General features: G+C 37.4%; 1 protein-coding gene across 3 annotated transcripts in view; it reads left to right on the top strand.

Annotated features, from left to right (window-relative positions):
- The window catches only part of LOC149815069 (uncharacterized), a 77,754-nt gene that overhangs the window by 21,152 nt on the left and 35,045 nt on the right, over nucleotides 1–21,557 (top strand). For all 3 annotated transcript variants that reach the window (XM_089988923.1, XM_089988921.1, XM_089988920.1), the window contains 4 exons: nucleotides 57–644; nucleotides 17,756–17,826; nucleotides 18,068–18,434; nucleotides 18,730–18,942. In XM_089988923.1, coding sequence (XP_089845049.1) covers nucleotides 57–644; nucleotides 17,756–17,826; nucleotides 18,068–18,434; nucleotides 18,730–18,942 — 1,239 coding nt within the window. The remainder of the gene's footprint in view (nucleotides 1–56; nucleotides 645–17,755; nucleotides 17,827–18,067; nucleotides 18,435–18,729; nucleotides 18,943–21,557) is intronic.

The following is a 21,557-nucleotide window of genomic DNA, read 5'->3' as shown; positions in this document are numbered from 1 at the left end:
GACAACTGAAAACTGCAGCAAATGGTAACAGTTAATGACCGTCTTTGATTTTACAGGTTGTTGAAGAACGGTGGGGTTCTCTTGGACAGATGACACTTTCTGTGGCCCACAACAGATCTGCTCCTACTCATGCCCATCTGCATGCAATAAAAGATAGAAAGAGAGGGCGCACAGAAAACATTGAAAGATGTGTGAATGATGATGAAATGAAGAGTCATGATGAAAAGGTGCAAACTACTAAGCGTGATTATCTAAAAGGCATTTCTGTCCGTAATCCAGATATGAAAGAACCAAAAGCACATGATTCTCTCTCCTGGAGGAAAAGAAAAGATGTGGATAGATCTGAGGGGCATGCTGAACTCATTGCTTCTGCAGCCTCTGGATTAAACAAATTCACTAATGATGGTAACTTCCTGCAATCATTCAATCTTCAGAAGCAAAAGGATGTTGAGGACATCTCTATCTCTTCACCTACAAATATTGCTGAAAATGAACATGGTGGATCCCAGTTTATTTCTGCCAATACTAATGAGAATAAAGAAAATAGTTCAAGTAGAAACCAATCAATGAGTGCAAATCAGTTGGCAGCTAAAGTATTGCAGCTTCGTATGAAAGGAAAGCATGAAGAGGCAGAAAGGCTTTTGGTAAGATGAATATTTGCACTCTCTAGCTCCTGATTATGTTTCATATGGATTCTTTCATGCCCGTTACCAAACAAGGTATTGAAAAAAATAAGGAAAAAATAATTTCGTTGTGTCCATGGAGTAAAAGCATTCTATTTTGCTTATACTAGGCAATTCAATTCAATTTAGAATCAATATTTGGTGAAGAAGGCTTAAGACATACACCCACGAGATTGCTCATGCACATACATACACAAGCAACTTGCATATGCACAGTGAAAGGCACATATATGCTTTGCATATCATCATCAAGCCTTATTTCGACTACATGGGGTCAGTTTTATGACTACTGTTTCTCCATTCCTTCCTGTCCAGAGCTACAACCTCAGTCACCTTATAGTTTTTCATGTCCCCTCTCACTGTCTTCCTCCAAGTCTTTAATGGTCTTCCTCTTTTCCTAATTCTTTCAACTTGCTTCCTGTTCACCTTTCTTGTTGGCACAATGGTAGGTCTTTTCACATGTCAAAACCATCTTAAACAACATTCTATAATTTTTTTCACTTATTGATACTGCTAAACATTTTCTAATATATTCATTTCTGATCTTTTTTTGTTATTACATACATCCACCTTAACTTACACATCTCCATGCATGCACTTTGCTCTCTTGTTTCTTTTTAGTTATCCAACACTCAGCACCATACAAAGGTGTTGGTGTTAGGAACAGTCTTGTAAAAGCATTCTTTTAATCATAGATGCACTCATTTATTGCATAGCACTCCACTAGCTTGTCACCAATTTGTGTGGCCCTCACAAATTCTCTTGGTAAGATCTTACTGAAATCCACCATCTTGTTGTAAAATATATCCTAAATATCCAACTTTTGCCATTTTGAATTGAAAAATCTTGTATCTTGATTATAGCATCTATTGTTAGCTTCCCCGCCATACTTGCACTTTATATATTCTATTTTTGTTCTACTAATTCTTAAACCATTTTTCTCCAATGTACTCCACAAATCTAGTTAGCTTCCTCACCATACTTGCACTTTATATATTCTATTTTTATTCTACTATTTCTTAAACCATTTTTCTCCAATGACATGCTTCTTGTAATGAAACAAGCGGAAATACAATAGAAAAGCCACCAAGGAGAAACAAGGAACAATAAAGAGTGCACAAGCACTAGTCCACCAAGGGACAATACAATAATCAAGTGAGAACAATCACAAAGGCACAATAAGTGCACTCAAGAGGCACTATAGGAACACACAACACATATAAGCCACTATGAGCACTCACAACACATAAAAAATATGTATTTTCACTAACAAAATGCTTAGAAAGCATTAGGGAATACAAGAGAGGGAGTGGCTTTAAATAGGCACTCCAAGACAAAAGGGGGCTGGCCCAACTAGCCATTGGACCAGCCCCAACGGCTAGTTAGACCAGCTCCAACAGCTACATTTTACAAAAAGAAAAGAAAATAAAAGAATCAGTCCCTAGTGGACTGACACCTATTACATAGGTGAAATGATTGAAATACCCCTGATGGGTATTTCAGTTTGCATATAAAAAAAAACAATTATATATATATATATATATATGTATGTACGTTGATATATACATTTTGACACTTTCCCTCAAACTTAGGGTGTGATCACCGAAAGTTTGCTAAGAAGGGATAGACCGAGGTGTTGCCGAAGCTTTAGTGAAGAAATCCGCCAGTTGACATTTTGAAGTCACATAGGGCAATTCTATAGTTTCTCATAAAAATTCCTCTCTGACATAGTGGTAGCCCATCTCTATATGCTTGATTCATTCGTGGAAGGTATGGTTGCTTGTAATGTAGATACCATTCTTATTGTCGCAGCACATTTTCAAAGAACTAAAGATAACTAAGCCCATATCTTTGAGTAGGCTCAACCAAATACTCTCCATAGTTGTTTCCATGACTCGATATTCAGCTTTGGTGGATGACAGGGAGACCTTCTACTGTTTCTTATACCTTCAAGATATAAGAGTTCCCTAAAAACATATGGAAACGAGTAGTAGAGACTATATCATTAAGATTACCTTCCCAATCTGTATTAGTATAAACAATTAAATCTAAAGAAGAAGAGGATAGAAATAACTCTTTAGTTATAGAATTTTTTATATATCTGACAATTCACAAAACACTCATATGCACCGTAGATGGGGTATGCTGAAATTGACTGGCTGAGTGTACCACACGTTCAATGTCTGGTCTTGTGATGGATAAGTAAGTTAAGAATCCAATTAGCTGCCGATATGAAGTTTGATCTTCAAGAGGAATTCCATCTTCTAATCTTAATTTTGCATTTACAACTTTCAACATGTCCACCTTTTTATCATCAAAAAATTCATATTTGACAACAATATTTGCCGCCAACTTCATTTGAGACAAGATATATCATCTAGGTAAATAAGTCATTTCAATACCTAAGAAATATCTCAAAAAACCAAGGTCAGCCATATCAAAATGCTTTTTGAGAATATTTTTAATTTCATTGATTTTCTTTTTGTCACTCCCTGTAATGATCATATCATCAACATACAGTAGAAGAACAACAATGTCAGTACCTCTATCTTTGACAAAAAGAGCAGTGTCAGTATAACAAGATTTATAATTCAGGTTTAACATAAATTTGCTAAACCTATTATACCAAACTTTTGGGGCTTGCTTAAGCCCATATAAAGAATTTTTTAACCAAAGAACTTTTTCCTTCTCGATTTCAAAACCAGGAGGATGATCCATGTACACTACCTCATTTAGGTTCCCATTGAAAAAGACATTCTTGACATCAAGTTGATAAATATGTCATTTTCTAATGGAAGCTAAAGCAATTATTGTTCTAACACTAGTCATACGTACTGCAAGAGCAAAAGTATTTTTATAGTCTATTCCATACTCTTGGGAATAGCCTTTGGCCACTAACCTAGCCTTATAACTTTCTAATGATCCATCCTCTTTGGTTTTGACTTTATATACCCACCTACATTCTATAGTCTTTTTCCCTATAAGTAATGGTTGGATTTTCTAGGTCTTGGCTTTCTCAAGGGCTCCTAATTCAAGGTTCATGACACTAATCCATTCAAGAATTTCTTAAAAATTACAAAATGATTATTTAGGAAGATAAAAAAAATCATGTAATAAAGATTTTCCCTCCTATGTCCTTCCCTAATCAGTTTCCCTGATTGGCGATCTTGCACCCAACATTTTTTATGAGAATGAGACCTCGTACCTATAATCCAAAATTTGGGAAATGGATAATAAATTTAAATTGAGTTTTGAAACAACTCTAACTTTAGGAATTTGATTTTTTTTTGAAATTTTTAAAAATGTTCTAATACTTTTAATTTCTAATTTAGTTCCATCGGCTTTAGAAACACAAGGATTATACACGGATTTTGTGCATTTAGATATGAGAGATTCTAAAGGAGTCATGTGAAAGGAGGTGCCGAAGTCGAGAATCCAAGAAAGCGTACTTGGAGGAGCGGAAATATATATGGCGACATCGGAAGTAGAAATAGAGAAGGTCTTAAGGAATAGATGTAATGTTCCGTTAGATGGTGAATAGAATTCTTAAGATCTCCTTTCATGATAACTTCATCACTCTTTTTGGGTGGTGTTTCTTCAACGGTTGCTACCTTATTGAGCTTGGGACATTTCGGTTTGATATGTCCCGACTCTTGGCAAAAGTGACAAATAATTATCCTCCCTCTTCCTTTGTTATAGTAGTTACCTCCTCCATTGTTATTTTTTCAAAATTGAGGAGGTTTATATGCTGTAACATTGTTGTCGGGTCTTGACACAACGAGAACCTCCTCACTTCCCTTAGTCATGCTAAGTCGGATCTCGACTTGGTATACCTCTCTAAGAGCATCATCAAGAGAAGTGGTATCTGCTCTATGCAAGATAGTGGATCTAACTTACTCAAATTCGGGTTTCAACCTGAATAGGAAAATAAACAAGTGTTCCTCCTCAAGTTGCTTTTGCCTCATTTCAATAGCGGGACCATCCCACTTAGGCTCAAGCAATGCTAATTCATCACAAAGAGGTGAGAGAGTACCATAGTAGTCGCTCACATTATCACCTTGTTTAATCATATGAATTTTCTCTGAAAAAAAAATATTTTTGTGCCAAATCTCTTTTCACAAACATTTTCTTGAGAAAAATCCAAGGCTCACATGCTTTTTTGAATTTAACTATACTTGCCACAATTTTGAGTTCCATGATATTAAGGAACCAAGAGAGAATTTGGGCATTTTGGCTTCTCAATTCTCCACCGCGATGAGATGATCTATAAGTGATTTCTCTCTTTCTTCATCACCATTTATTTTGGTGAGAGTGAGTTGTGGTTCACATGTAGTACCACTCACATGTTCTCATAACTTCTTTCCTTTGATACAATGCTTCATAACGGCGGCCCACATCAAATAGTTGGAGTCGTTTAGCTTGAATGCAACTACGGTCGTGGATTATTTTTTGCTCATCTTGATAGAGAGGAGTCTCTTTCTTTGCAATCACGATCTTTGGAGAAGCCTTACACAATCCCAAGAATCAGTTACTTTGGTACCATGTAATGAAACAAGCGAAAATACAATAGAAAAGCCACTAAGGATAAACACGAAACAATAAAGAGTGCACACACACTAGTCCACCAAGGAACAATACAATAATCAAGTGAGAACAATCACAAAGGCACAATACCTGCATACAAGAGTCACTATGATCCCACATAACACATAAAAATATGTATTTTCACTAACAAAATACTTAGAAATCATAATAGAATACAAGAGAGGGAGTGCCTTTAAATAGGCACTCCAAGACACAAGGGGGCTAGTTGGACCAGCTCCGACATCTACATTTTACAAAAAGAAAAGAAAAGAAACAGAAAAAATAAAAATGAAAAAGACGAGTCAATCTCTAGTGGACTAACACCTATTACATAGGTGAAATGATCGAAATACCCCTGATGGGTATTTCAATTTACATACTAAGAATACAATTATATATATATATATAGAAATATATGTACATTGATATATACATTTTAACTCTAACGTCCCTAAAAAATCAAACCTTTTAAAAACTTTTCCAAACCCAAAATTTTGAGAAAAATTTAAAACATTTTTATTTATTATAAAAATTCACATAACTCTCGAAAGTAATATCCCACAAGTTCGTCTATGGCCACATTCCAATCGTTCCAAATACTAGACGACCCACCGGAGCGCAAGCGCAAGTGTATATTAGCCTTCTAGTATCAGATCCAGTACGAAATCATCTATAAACGCATCTCGATTGGGAAATTCACATGAGTCCTGAAAGTAATATGCGAACAAGTTTGTCTATGGCCACATTCCAACCGTTCCAAATATTGGACGACCCACCTGAGCGCAAACACAAGTGTATATTAGCTTCCTAGTATCAGATCCAATGTAGAATCATACATAAACACTACTCAATTGGGTTTATTACTCTAAGGATGCTAGCATGTGAAAAAAATACAAAAATGCGGAAGACAATTTATCTAAGGTTTAAGACAATTGAGGAGTTACGTAAGAGTTCAAATTTTTTAAACCACAAGCATAATCATTGCGAAAATGAAAAGGCAGAAATTTAACCTTCTTGTTCCAAAATATTACAATTCTTAAAATTTAAAGATCCAGATATAAAAGTTAAATCCTGACAAGTTTATAATCATCACAAAGTGTTTAGGTCCTTCAGAGACCGTAATAGGTAAGAGTAGAGTCTTTAGCCACGCAGCAACCCGCGCTTCGTTTCAATCCTCCACGAGATTATCTGTAAATATTATAGGGCATCAATTACATGCCCGTAGGAAACCAAAACTAAACTGGGAGAATACAAATCAAGTTGTAATGATGCAATCAAAGTGCAATTTTCATCATTTTAAAATGAGAGTCAAGGGAATCCACTTCGAAACATGCACATGATATTCAATCTCATTATCTTCATTCATTCCATAGCATTCATATTTGCGTAATTCGTATGCATGAAACTCAAACTCATATTCTTTTTCAAGCATGGCATTCAACATTACAATCATTCATAATCATGACAAGTGTTCGCATAAATTAATGAAAGTTTACCATTCTAGCATGCTTCAAAGTGAAGTAAAATGCAACAATTCAAGATAACGTAAACAATTCACTTTCTTTATCCTCAAAAGAAACATGTTCATGTCCAACTCATGACTAAGACATGCATTATCTAAATTAAAAATTCACATGTCATTTATCAAAACATTTATGCACTTTGCATTCAAGTTTATAAATGGAATAGGTCCTGCATCGACCTTTTCCGTGTGTCTCACACACACAAGCACCTCACGTGCATCAACCAAGCCCTTGGCTTGCATCATTTTTCAAATCATATGACTAATATAAACATAACTTTTTCATTCACATGTAACAAATCATATGCAATACTCATGCAAACCTTAGTAGTCTCTGCATGTCCACAACTATATGTTTAGGTATACGATAGCAGTGATTCTAAGAAATCTAATTAATTGTTTCTCTTGTTTATTCAGACCCATCTGATATAAAAGAGGGTATAGACATCAAGAAACAACCATAGGAGTATTTATTATTCTATGTATTTTAATTGTCCTCCTATGACTTAACTGGTTCTTTCCTGAGCGATTCAACCCTGCAATGCAACGGTTGGGAGAATGGACCTACGGTCCCAGGTCTTGGCCTATGCCAAACCAAAATCGCCGATGAAAAATTGAGCATGCATCCCTAACTCTGCAGAGTTGTGGTACTACCACCTAAGAATTACTGGTAGACCTGTCCCCTAACCTCCGTGGGACGAGGACAAGAGGCGCGTTCAGCCTTCGAAAACACATGTCCCATGAGGCTTGTACCGCCCTTCTCTCTCCTAGGAGGACAAGAGATCAAGACGGACCCAGCCATCTCAGAGAACCCGGTTTCACCGACGCCTCAAATGAATCCATGGTCCAATGTTATCTTTATTATTAGGTCATAGGTCAAAGCCAAGTATTATCATCTCACAAGATAATCCTCTCATGCATGATATCAATATTTCATGCTCTTTTATATGATTAAAACAATCAATGTCATATGCATGATTTAATCTTATATGCGCTCATGCATGCTCATAACATAATTATATTCACTTTCATGCGTGATCCTATCATGTCATGATTTAAACTACACAAGTTTTCATACAAGATTCATTTCTAACATGCTTTCATGTATGAATCACATTCAACATATTTTATACATGATTCTCTCACATAGGTCACTATGCATGTACACTTCATACAAGATTTCATTTTTCATGCGTGTTACATATCACAACATCATTCACACACAATATGACATACATTAACACCCATTAACACTCCCACACATGATACATACATTTTATGCTATTCACTCATGTTACATGCTTCATACATATGATATGTTTCATTTAGTTATCAATTCACACATGTATTCAACAATCATCTTAAATCACATCAAGTCATGCATTCAGGTAATTCACACAATGCATGCTCAAACATGTAATTGCGGCAAACACACTCCATATTCCGCTAATTATAATCACTACAAGCATGATCTCTGAAATACAAAAATAAGATCACTTCTATTCCCATACATTCAAATCATGCTCATCATGATCTCCGAACTGCAGCATAACAATCCTAGATATCCACAACTATCTGAGTTTGTGAGCAAGAAAGTGTTGCATTTAATGAAATAAATATAGTGTATGGTGCAGCTACACCACATACTCACCACGGGTATTTACCGGATTTGCATTCTTATGCATCACATTGCATTGCATTGCGCATAGCATTTTTAGCCTCAAGCGATACTTAACAACTAGTATCGCTTAATCTTCTTTTGCATTATTTTGTACCTGCTAAAAAACAAATTACATTGCAATCCATATATATCTCTATGCAGTTCTAATACTACGACTAAAACTACTAATTTAATCTAAATGCATTTCACATCCTAATATGAATTTAAACAGGTAATAAATCATACTTGACATATTCCTAAAAAACTTTAGATTTGCTATCAAACCACAACAATTTAATTCTACCAATTTAGTTTAGTAATCCTACTTTTGCGACCCCAGGCAAGAGGTACGAAACTCGAAAACCAATAGTCCTGCGAAGAACTGCAACACGAATTAGCTAGTCGTCCCCTCATAATGAGAGAGCGCTACAGTGCTGCATAAACAACAATAACTTTTATCTAAATACGCTTTCACACACGAGCTATAAAAATCAAAACAAAATTCGGTAACCTAATTTGCGAAAACTTCGAAGCGACACACTAACAAGTCCAAAACAAGTTTGGACAGCATACCATGGTTGCACTCTGCCTCGTGCATCACCCCAGTGATGGCACACATACCGAGGTACCTGATTCTAACGATATATATATATATATATATATATATATATATATATATATATATATATAAAGTATAAACTCATTGGAGTCGAGTCCAAACCAAGGAAACAAACTGGAAAAAAGGAACCGATAACGCAAGGGATACCCCTGCGGTCATGTACAACAACCCTGCATGATTCTCAATGCTGGGAATCAGGCACACAAAATGAGACAAACGAAAACCATGAAAATTGGTTCAAAATTTACTTAAACAATGAAGAACCGATAACTAAGAATGAAAAAAAGCAACGAACAACACATACCTCTGCTTGCTAAAGAATGTGGAACCGAGTCTAACCTATTGAGCACGATTCTAATGAAAACCGATGGAATTATGTTCGTCCAAATGATCCCTAACAACAGTAAAGAAGACCTCCCAAATTAGGGCGCACGTACAGAGGAAAAGAAAATAGATACCTTAAAAGCAACCATCCAAAAATCGCAGACATACCAACGATGTGGAAAAATTTTGATGACTGTGTCCGCCTGGTCGAAGGGACAAAAATCGACAAATGTTGATGCGTAATCCTTTAGCTTAAGTTGTCTGATTGAACTGACCAACAAATCAAAAGAACCGAACAGAGTACCAATAAGCAAAACAGGGCCCTCGGTTGTGTCTGTTCTGTTAGAACTAGGGACCGGGGGTGGTCTGAAGAGTGGCTCTGTGTGTGTACATGGGACACGAGTACGGTGAGAACACTACTGCACTGTGGGGAAGGAGGACCTCGGGGGCTTGTTGCAGGTGGCTGCAACACAGGAGATGGTCGCTGGTGTTGGGCTCATCAGAGATTCTTCCGTCGGTGGAGGTCGGGATTCAAAGGGGAAATGGTTGACAACTCCCGGTCACTCACCTGCCATATCGGGGACATCCAGTGACTCAAATTAGAAAGAGAAAAAAGAAAAGAACCACTGAACAAGGTTTTAAAACCCGTGACTCGAGACTCGACTCGTTCTTTATTGACTCATGACTCGGCGGGTCAACTCAGTGACTCAGACCGGGTTTTGTTAACTTTTGATTTTAAAAGAAAATAATATATAATTTGTCTCAAACCATGTTTTTCAGTAAACAAGAGATGATAAACTCATATACAGGGGCTCATGTTAAGCAAAATATGTCTGTAGTTGGGACTTTTTAAAATGGTCCATGCTTGATCTGGACTGAAGTTGATGAGACTTGACCAACTCATAAATGTTGTAATGGCCAGTTCACCAGGTTCTACCTTTTGTAGGCCCAATCCACTTCAAAATCAGAGTTTGATCCTGGCTCAGAAAATATGGGACTTGTGCTTTATGAAACATGCCCACTGAAAAGAAGTGTTTTACGGGTCATGGATCTCCAGATCCAGACCCGTGACATACACCTTTCATTAATGGCATTGTGTAATATATTCTATTGTAATGAGGGTATTTCAGTACCCTAATTTTGTAATAGCAGGTTAATATAAAGGAGCTACACAGCAGCCGACCCATACACAACAAGGTATCGTTTTTTTCCCAATCTCTCTCTCCCTTTCTCTATCTCTCTCTGTTTCGCAGCTCTCTAGCGTGGAACGACCTGCAGTTTGTAAATCTAACATGGTATCAGAGCCACGCTTCAGTTGAAACTGGAATCGATTAAAAAAGGTACGTTTGAAGATCTATTCCTTCTTGATTTCCTCTTCTAAAGTCTGAAGATCCAAAAAGGTACGTCTGTTTCTCATTTTTTTTGGGTTCACGACTGACCCAACCAGTCTCATTCTTTCCTTTTTCCTGGTATGTCTGTTTCTCGATTCCTTCTTGATTTCCTCTTCTAAAGTCTGAAGATCCAAAAAAATACGTCTGTTTCTCATTTTTTGGGTTCACGACTGACCCAGCCAGTCTCATTCTTTCCTTTTTCTCCCTACAGTTTCATTTCTGTTTCTTGAACTTGTCAATCTGAGTGACTCAGCCCAAATTTTCGACCCAAATCTTTGTTGAAAATATCTCTTCCTGTCATTAATATACCCTGTTCATCTTTCTTGATCACAGCGTGAGCTAATCACGCAATCAGGCCCTAATTTGATTCAGCTGCATCCTTGATCAGATCTGATCAAGCCGATCCACCCTCATTTCTTCTATTTTCCCTCTTTTAGCTTGGAAGCATTATGTCAATATCAAGTGGGAATCCATATTCACGTTTTTTGTTGTTATTTTCATACCCAATATTCCACCCCTATACATATCAGAAATCTGATAGATATTAAATTTCTGTTTCAAATCAGCAATCTGATAGCCATTGATCTGATTTAGTTTCTGCAAAAAAAAAAAAGTTACAGAAACTGTAGGCGGATTGTGCTAAACCCACTCTTAATACTGTGACACATGGATTCACTTCCTAGCCAGTTGGTTCTTTCTTCAAGTTTCCTCAGCCAACTCGTGTCTGAAAAATTAAATAATGGTAACTTCTTGACTTGGAAGAGACAAATCATACCTTTCATTAGGAGTCAGGATCTTTCTGGACATCTGGATGGATCTATTCCAGTTCCTTCTGAGTTCATATCACGATAAGAAAGGGACAACAAAGGGGAATCTACTACAGTATATGTTAGAAATCCTGAATTTGTGGCTTGGATGAAAAGAGATCAAGCGCTAGTTGTTTATATTACATCTACACTATCACAAGAGGTACTTGTAGCCATTCCAGATGACTGCACCGCCATGCAACTTTGGAACAGACTTGTTCAGACATACTCACAGGTTTCTCAGGCCAGGATTATGTTTCTTAAAAGAGAATTTCAAATGTTAAGGAAGGATTCCATGACCATCATGGAATATTTGAACAAAATGAATGTTATCATAGATCAGCTAGCAGTTGTTGGAAGTACAGTTACTGATAAAGATTTGGTACAACAAACTCTCAGTGGATTGGGACACGACTACCATATGATCGTCACTTCCCTATTATGTTTACCTGAGCTGCCCAACTTTGAAGATCTGCGTGCAAAATTGTTGCAATATGAGATGAATTTAAAGGGATTTTCTGAAGAATCATCTATGCATACTGGGGCACAAGAAGTTCTTGCTACGGGGGTTACTTATGCACGAGGAAGAGGAAGCTATGATATCAAGGGAAAGGGAGCACAAGGGAGAAGTGGTCAAGGAGGTCGTGGATTATTGCCTACACCCAACACATATACCAATTCACAAAGACAGAGGCCAATTCCTACCTGTTTTCTGTGCAATAAAAAGGGGCATATCAAAGCTAACTGCTGGTTCAATCCCCTAAATAAAGGAAAGTCAACACAAACTGAAGCAAAAAGAGGCACAAACAATACAAGGATCAACGGAGAAGTAAATGAGTTATTGTTGTCAGCATTAACAGAATTGAATCTGAAACAAAATGAGCAAGGTACTTGGTATGTGGACTCTGGCGCAGCGACTCACGTTACTGGTGATGCAGGTAAGCTCCTCAAACTTGTTCCTTACATTGGTAGAATCTCCATTATACCCTTGCCTGAGTCTTCGATCAACCTTTCAAAGGTTCTTTATGCTCCTAATATCAAGAAAAACATTGTTTCAGTTTCTAAACTTGTTGATGATATCCAAGCCTCAGTTGAATTTACTCCCTCTTCTGTTCTTGTCAAGGACTTCTGCACGAAGGAGACGTTCGCTAGAGGAAAACGGCAAGGCAATATGTATGTTTTTCAAGAAGATCCTTCAACACATATTCGCTCTGCAGACACAAACTTAAAGCCCCAATCATCGTTACTTTCTGAAAATCCCACATGTGTTTTCAGTGTCTCTGAAGTCAATAAGTCAAACCTTTGGCATGGTCGTCTAGGTCACTGCAGTAGTAGTTTCATTGAAAAGCTTGTTTCAAATAACCTCATTCCTAAGTCAAGTTTAGGAATAAATGTCAATGACAACAAATGTTCTAGTTGTCTCTTATGTAAGAGTCATGTTTTACCATTTCATTCTATCAATAAAAGAGCTTCAAGACCTTTTGAGACTATCTGTTATGATGTTTGGGGGCCTGCTCCAGTTGCTTCCATATCTGGAACTAGATATTATCTTTTATTGGTTGATAATTATTCTCGCTATTCTTGGATATTTTTCATGAAACATAAATATGAGACTTTCAAGTTGTTCCGTAACTTCCATTCCTTTGTCAAAAACCAATTTTCTGAAAACATCCTAAGTTTCCAATGTGACGGAGGCGAATTCTCTTCCATTGACTTTACTAACTTTCTTCAAAGTAACGGGATAAGGAAAAAGGTGTCTTGCCCACACACACCTCAGCAGAATGAGATTGCTGAAAGGAAGCATCGCCATATTGTTGAGAGTGCGATGAGCTTGATGCATGACAGTAGTCTTCCGATCACTTTATGGACAAAGGCTTTTCATTATGCAGTTCATGTGATAAATCGATTGCCCATGACTGTCTTGTAAAACAAGTCTCCTTGTCTCTTTTTGGTGTACATCCCAACTATTATGAATTGCATGTGTTTGGTTGTTTATGCTATGTTCATGTTGACAGTTCAATGAGGCATAAGTTTCAGGATAAGGCCCTGAAGTGCAGGTTTGTGGGTTATGCTGATGACTATAAAGGGTACAGGTGCTATGATCCAGTGAGCAAGCGCATCAAAATATCAAGAAATGTCATCTTCGATGAATTGAATTTTGATTGTCGATATACTAGTTCTTCAGAATCAAAACCTAAAGTTGAGGCTTATTATCCTTGGTTGAATTATGAACTTCTCTCAGGAGCTAGTAATGTTTGCTCAAACTGCACTCAAAAGGATAAGAGATCTGTGTCTACTGATGAAATGATTGCCCATGAAAATACAGACCCAACTTTGAATCCAGAAAGGTATAAAGGCCTCGTCTACACTCGACGAGAAAGGGAGCCGCCCACTATAGTTAATTCGGATGTGGATGCATCCTCTACATCCAACATCGTTGATACTAGAAGATCTACACGTTCTCGCCATCCAATTGAAAGGTGGGTAAGTTATGAAAATTTCTCATTAGATTTTCAACTTTTTCTAACAGCCTTGAATAAAGAAGATGAACCCACAACGTTCTCTCAAGCGTCAAATTCCAGAAGATGGATTGAAGCAATGAATAAGGAGATGGAAGCTCTACATGAATGTGGTACATGGGATGTCGTGCCAAGACCACCTGACAGAAACGTTGTTGGTTCGAAATGGGTGTACAAAATAAAGTATAAACCAGATGGGACTATAGAGCGATACAAGGCGAGACTTGTAGCCAAAGGTTTTATACAGGAGCAAGGACAAGATTATGATGAAACTTTTAGTCCAGTGGTGCGGATGGGGACAATCAAAGTCATACTTTCTTTAGCTATTGAACATCAATGGGCTATTAGCCAACTTGACGTGAAGAATGCTTTTCTTCATGGAGATTTGAGAGAAGAAGTATACATAGAACAACCCACTGGTTACGCAGAAGGTAATCCTACAAAATATGTCTGCAGACTAAAAAGGGCGATATACGGATTGAAGTAGACATCTCGATCTTGGTTCGACAACTTTTTTCTTGAAATACAAAAATATGGTTTAAAGAAATCTCTTCTTGACCACTCCTTATTTATATTTAAGAACCAAGACACAATTACTCTGTTGTTGATATATGTGAATGATATCATCATCACTGGTAATTCCAATGAGCACATTGAAGAAGTCAAACATCTCTTGAATCAGAGGTTCAAAATGAAGGACCTTGGCAAACTACGATACTTTCTTGGAGTTGAAGTTGACAGTACTTCTGAAGAGATGATTCTCAGTCAACATAAGTATACCATTGATGTTCTCAATAAAGCGGGTATGAAAGACTGTAAGCCCTTTAGCACTCCTAGCGTTCTTCATCAAAGGCTTAGCTCTCAAGACGGAGATCCATTTGATAATCCCACACAGTACCGTAGCATAGTGGGTATGTTACAATACCTCACTTTTACTTGCCCTGATATAATCTACTCGGTGAATCAAGTTTCTCAGTTTATGCATGCACCATGTGAAGGACATATGAAAGCAGTTAAACGGATACTACGGTATCTGAAGGGAATGATTGGGGATGGTCTCATATATAAGCGAAAGACAAATGGGCAAAATGCACATGAGATCACTATTTATTCTGATGCGGATTAGACGGGAGATCCAGATGAACGCAGATCAGTATCCGGCTATTGTGTATTTGTTGGGATGAATTTGGTTTCTTGGAGTAGTAAGAAACAAAAGGCTGTTACCAGATCCAGTACAGGGGCTGAATACAGGTCAATGGCAGCCGCCACTGCTGAGGCTACTTGGATTAGACATCTACTAACAGAAGTCGGAGAATCGATCTCTCGATCACTTCTTTTGTGTGACAACCAGAGTGCCATCAATATGTCCTTTAATCCAATCCATCACAGTCGTGCCAAACATATTGAGATAGACCAGCATTTTGTGAGACAGAAGGTAGAAGAGAAAGAGATTGAGTCTGAATTTGTTCGAACTACAGATCAAGTGGCAGATATATTTACAAAATGATTGACAAAAGACAGATTTTGGATGTTAAAAGGCAAGTTGTTCATGGTTCAAGATCATGCACAACTTGAGGGAGGGTGAAAAGAAGTGTTTTACGGGTCATGGATCTCCAGATCCAGACCCGTGACATACACCTTTCATTAATGGCATTGTGTAATATATTCTATTGTAATGAAGGCATTTCAGTACCCTAATTTTGTAATAGCAGGTTAATATAAAGGAGCTACACAACAGCCGACCCATACACAACAGGGTATCGGTTTTTTCCCAATCTCTCTCTCCCTTTCTTTATCTCTCCGTTTCGCAGCTCTCTAGCGTGGAACGACCTGCAGTTTGTAAATCTAACACCCACATATCAAAAGTAACCATGTACAATATAGAATTACACTTTTAAGCTGCACTAGGATGACTGCCAGAAAAAATTGGCCACAGTATCTCATTATGCAGACTAGACTCACAAGGAAATCATCTAATAAAAGACAATATTGAACAACAGAATGAGGGGCCGAGGCTTATAGTTTTTGAGATGAAACTATGAAGGATATCCAATGTGCTTTGTAAGAGAAATTCAGCCATACTATAGGCTCAAGAATCACAATCATAACAAGCACATGAAACTTGCTCATGTAGTGTACACTTCCAACTACACATAGCTAAAGACAAGTTCTTTTCAAAGTCATGATCCTATTCAGTCATAAAAAATAAATTAACATTATAGCCATTTCAGTAATTTGAAAAATAGAAAGCTATTTGAGAGAAAGTATGGGTTACATACTATGTGTGAGAAAATCCATAACAAAATCAAAGAAGAAATTCTCAAGACAACTGATCAAATTATACAAGCCAATTAATTATTCTCTATTGATGCAAGAAACAAATTTTTTTTATTCTGAAATACCCAAAAAATCAAATTTCAAACATCCCAGAACTGGCCCGAGTCAGGCCGAGTCAAGCCCGAGTTTTGGCAAACTGAGTTTGCCTTGCCGGGTTGACTCGCTGGAGGGCTGAGCCGAGCCGAGTCAACTCGTTGACTCGGCGAGTTTTGAAACACTGCCACTGAAGGAGGAGAAAAGAGGGAAATCTGTAGAGAGGGAGAGAAAGGTGGTTACTCGGTGGTGGTTGAGGCTCCCGATGGTGTGGCAGCAGCGACAGGGTCACGGCTGGCTGGCCTTCGGTCGGATGGTGGACGATGCCCCAACAAGGAGAGGGTGGCAACGGGGGAGATGGAAGGAGGAGGAGGAGAAGAAAAGTGGTGGACGACGACTTGGTGACTCCCGGCGACGGCGAAATTGCAGTAGTGGCGCAAAGACTCCCGGACGACGTCCAAACGGGGAAAAAAAGAGGAAAAAAGGAAAGGGAAAAGAGGAAGAGGGGAAGGTTGTGGTGGTCACAGTGGCGGCGCAGGGAGGTCGGCTGCTGGTCGGTGCACAAATGGGGAAGAAAAGGGGGTGAAGAGAGGGGTCAACAGGGGTTTTGGGGAAAAAGATGGAGAAGAGCAACGAGAGAAGGGGGAGGGTCGGGCACCCTAATGGCCTCACCCTTCCCCTTTTTACGTAAGTGAGGTTGGGTCCGGTTCGGGCCTGACGTAAGTAACTTAAAAGAACTACCGTAAAATAACTATATATATAAAGAATTAAAGTAAAAATAACACTAAAACTAGACTAAGTCTATTTAGCAAATAATAGTCTTATTTTAGATGAAAGTTTAGTTCTAAACAATATTTTATTCATTTAAAATATTTTTCATGAATAATTTTATGACCAAAATACCCTTTTAAGAATGTCCCGAAAATTGTTAAAATGTGTCTTGTTAAATTCAAAACATCTTGTAACATTTAATTTCATGATAATTTAAATATTTTGTCTGACAAAATTTTGGAAATTACTATTTTACCCTTACTAGTCTGAAATGTATAATTTGGCATATAAAGCAACCAAAATTTGACATTTAAAGTTTAGAAACATACTTTTAACTCGAAGTAAAGCTAATTCTTTATTTATGTAAAATCTCCGAAAATTTACAGGTTTTACATTAACACTTCCTTCTATTTTAGAAAGAGTTATAATACACTAATTCACATGTTTTATTTTACATATTGCTTCTTTTAGGGTTATTGACATTCTCGTGCCTCCTTTTGTTTCAGAAAGATTCAGAGAGAATGACAGAACTGCAGAAAAGGGACGAAAGGAGTTCTTTCATTAGTAATCCAAGCAGGTAAGCCTGGATGTCCTTTTTCAAAGTTATGGTTGGTTGATTTCCTAGAAGAAACATGTGGAATATTTTGTAATTTTCTTGACATAATGGTATTTAAACTTTCATTTCATGTTCCTTTCTCTTTGGCTACTTAACTTTGTGCTTCATTCTGTTGATTTTTTAAAAAGCGAATGTCATACACATGCAACTATTTTTCTTGCTTTACCTTATTTTTTTCTGTTTTTTTTTCTCTGTGGTGTAGATCTGGATTGGTTGGCATCTCTGTTCAACAAAAGAAAGCAGAAGAGAATGCCGACATGCATCTAGCTATGAAAATAGTGCAGAATAGGCAGTACAAAGCATCCGAGCAGGCAGACAATGAATATGACTATGACAATGTTTCAGCTGTGAAGCAGAAGAAGAAGAGAAAGGACATGAATAGACATGAATTAGTTAAGCCTGAAAACATTCAGAAGCGCATATTGACTCAGCAAGAACGTTGCCAGTTCTGTTTTGAAAATCCAATTAGGCCAAAACATTTAGTTATATCAATAGGGAATTTATCATATTTAATGCTGCCACCTTGGAAGCCAGTTGTGGATGGTCATTGCTGCATTTTGCCCATGCAGGTGGGGCCTCCTTCATTGTTCCTTTTACTTTTCTAATTGTAACGTACATAAATTCCTATTGCATATGAAATGGATTGGACATGATGAGAAGCATGCTTTCATCGAAAAGGAACAAGTTGAAGGCATGCTCCCATCGGAGGCAAGTAGCTACTTATCTATGTTCCAACTTTCAAAGATTACTTACTTGAGTTGGGTAATGGAACAACAGGTGCTTCATGCATCCTGATCATGTCCTCTACAAATCCATGCTTTCCATTTTCAATATTCTGTGGAAGTGACTTTTTTTTTGTTACAGCATGAATCGTCCACAAGAAATCTTGATGATGATGTATGGGATGAATTGCGCAACTTTAAAAAGTGTCTTCTTAAGATGTTTGCAGAACAGGAGAGAGATGTTATATTTCTCGAAACAGCAATGGCATTGTCACAACAACGTCGCCACTGTTTGATTGAATGCATTCCTTTACCACATACAGTAGCAAAGGAAGCACCATTGTATTTCAAAAAGGTTTGTTGTCTTTCTTTTTATTTCTGTTTCATTTTCTGCAGGTGCATTCTGGTAATGATCTTTATCATTCTTGAGATTAACTGGTAAATAAAGAATCTAAAACTAGGGCACTCCATTTTGCAACTGTGAGATTGCCTGCAATGAATTTTTATATGACCTGAAGTAAATTGTTAGAACTGTGAACAAGTCAGGTTTAGGCTTGACCCAATGTTTATATCTGGGTGCTTGTCCAGCCTCATTGTGTCCAGGTCTATGCCTGTAATGGAGTGCCTTCAAGAGTGCAAAGATACAAAACCACTAATGGGAAAAATAACATATGCCACCAAGGACACTCACAAAGTCACAAGGTGCACACAAGCACAAGAGAACACAATATAAAAAAATAATATTTATTAATAAATGCTTAAGAGAAACATATCAAACAAGGGACGCAAGTCCCCTATATATATTAGCCATTAGGAGCTCCCAATGGCTAAAATGTCATTTTACTAAAATGCCCTTAAGGGCAAATGAAAGAAAAACAAATAAAAATAAAAGGGAAAATTACAAGAATACCCTAGATAAATCTAAACAATAAAAAAACATAAAACTATACATATATGATATGTATAACACACACACACACATATATATATATATACATGATACAATAACACCCCCTCAAACTTATGGTGATATCACCAAAAGTTTGTCAAGAAGGAAGTGAAACCGAGGGGATGGGAGCGTCTTGATGAAGAAGTCGATCAACTGATATTTTGAAGTAACATACAACAATTGATAGTCTTCTTCCAGTATTCTTCACCAATGTGGTGACAATCTATTTTAATATGTTTAGTTCTGTCGATAAAAGTATGATTGCCTGCCATATAAATGACACCCTTGTTATCACAATATAATTTCGAGGGTGTCTTTAAGTAAACCCCATATCCTCAAGCAATCTTCTCAGCCACACTATCTCTGTTGTTGTAGTAGTCCTAACACGATAATGACACTTTCTGCTGCTTCTTGCACTTTCATAATACCAATGAATCACCTAAAAAGACATAAAAACCAATGGTTAAGCGTCTATAATTAAGATCTCCCCTCCAATCTAGAGGGGAAGAAAATAACAAGTCTTTTAGAAATAGACTTTTGATTATATGTGACAATCCTTATCATAACGTTCATATGAACTATGATGGGAGAGTTGAAATTGACTCGCCGTATGAACTGCATAAGATGTCAGGCTGGGTAATGGATAAATATGTGAGTTCCAATCATTTGACAATAAGGCGTAGGGTCTTCTAAAGGTGTTTCATCATCAATCTTCATTTTTGCATTGATCACTTCTTTGATATCAACTATTTTTTCATCAGAAATTCCTGACTTGTTAATAATTTCATTGGCAAACTTAGTTTGAGTTGGCAAATATCCTCGAGGAGAATAGACAACTTCAATTCCAAGAAAAAATCTTAGATATCCAAGATCAGACATTTCAAAATTCTTTTTAAGAACACTTTTAACAAGGTTGTAAGTATCGTATATGTAGAGAGATGCACCGAACCCTAGGTAGAGAGAGAGAGAGAGAGAGAGAGAGAGACGGTGCACATGAATAGTAACTCGTTAATTCACATTAGGGCTCTCTCTATGTTAAATAGAGAGAGGCCAAAAGAATCAATTACATCTAAGTCCCTTATTAAATAAAAATTTCAAATAACCTCCAAACAAAGAAGATTTAAACTTAAACCACCTATTCTCAACACTCCCCCTCAAGTTGGAGCATAGATATCAATCATGTTCAGCTTGTCGCAACATTTTGAGAAATTTGGTCTAGCAAGGGGTTTTGTAAACATATCTGCAACTTGATCTTCCGACTTTAGATATTTGGTAGTGATATGTCCAGCTTGAACCATATCTCTTACATAGTGGCAATCAACCTCAATGTGCTTTGTTCTCTCATGAAAGACATGATTGTTCGCTATATATGTTGCAGCCTTGTTATCACACATCATGGTCATAGGAGAGGAAACCTTCACCTGAAGATCATGAAGAACAGTACGAACCCACATCAATTCAGTAGTTGTTTGGGCCATAGCCCGATATTCTGATTCTGCACTCGACCTAGAAACCACGTTTTGTTTCTTACTTCTCCAAGAAATCAAGTTGTCTCCCAGAAACACACAGAATCTTGTGGTAGATTTTCTATCCACTACAGATCCTGCATAGTCAGCATCAGAATAGGCCACTATCTCCAGAGTTCCACCTTTCCTGAACAATAACCCCTTTCCAGGCGAAGATTTTAGATATCTGAGAATCATAATAGCTGCATTCCAGTGTACCTCAGTTGGTTTGTCCATAAACTGGCTAACTTTGCTTACTGCTAAAGCAATATCCGTCCTGGTCACAGTTACATACAGTAGCTTCCCTACTAGGGAGCGATAGCTTTTGCTATCAATCGGTTTTGATCCTTCTTCAAACAACTGAACTTTATGGTCCATGGGAATATTTGCTGGTTTGTCTCCCAACATTCCCGTTTCCTTTAATAAGTCAAGAACATACTTCCGTTGAGACAAAACCATCCCTTCACGGCTCCTGGCAACTTCTATACCCAAAAAATACCGGAGTGAACCAAGGTC

The sequence above is a fragment of the Nuphar pumila genome, chromosome 15, assembly GCF_984573655.1.
Source record: "Nuphar pumila chromosome 15, dmNupPumi1.hap1.1, whole genome shotgun sequence".
Classification (NCBI taxonomy): Eukaryota; Viridiplantae; Streptophyta; class Magnoliopsida; order Nymphaeales; family Nymphaeaceae; genus Nuphar; species Nuphar pumila.
Note: the sequence above shows the minus strand (reverse complement) of the source record. Positions and strands in the feature narration are given on the sequence as shown.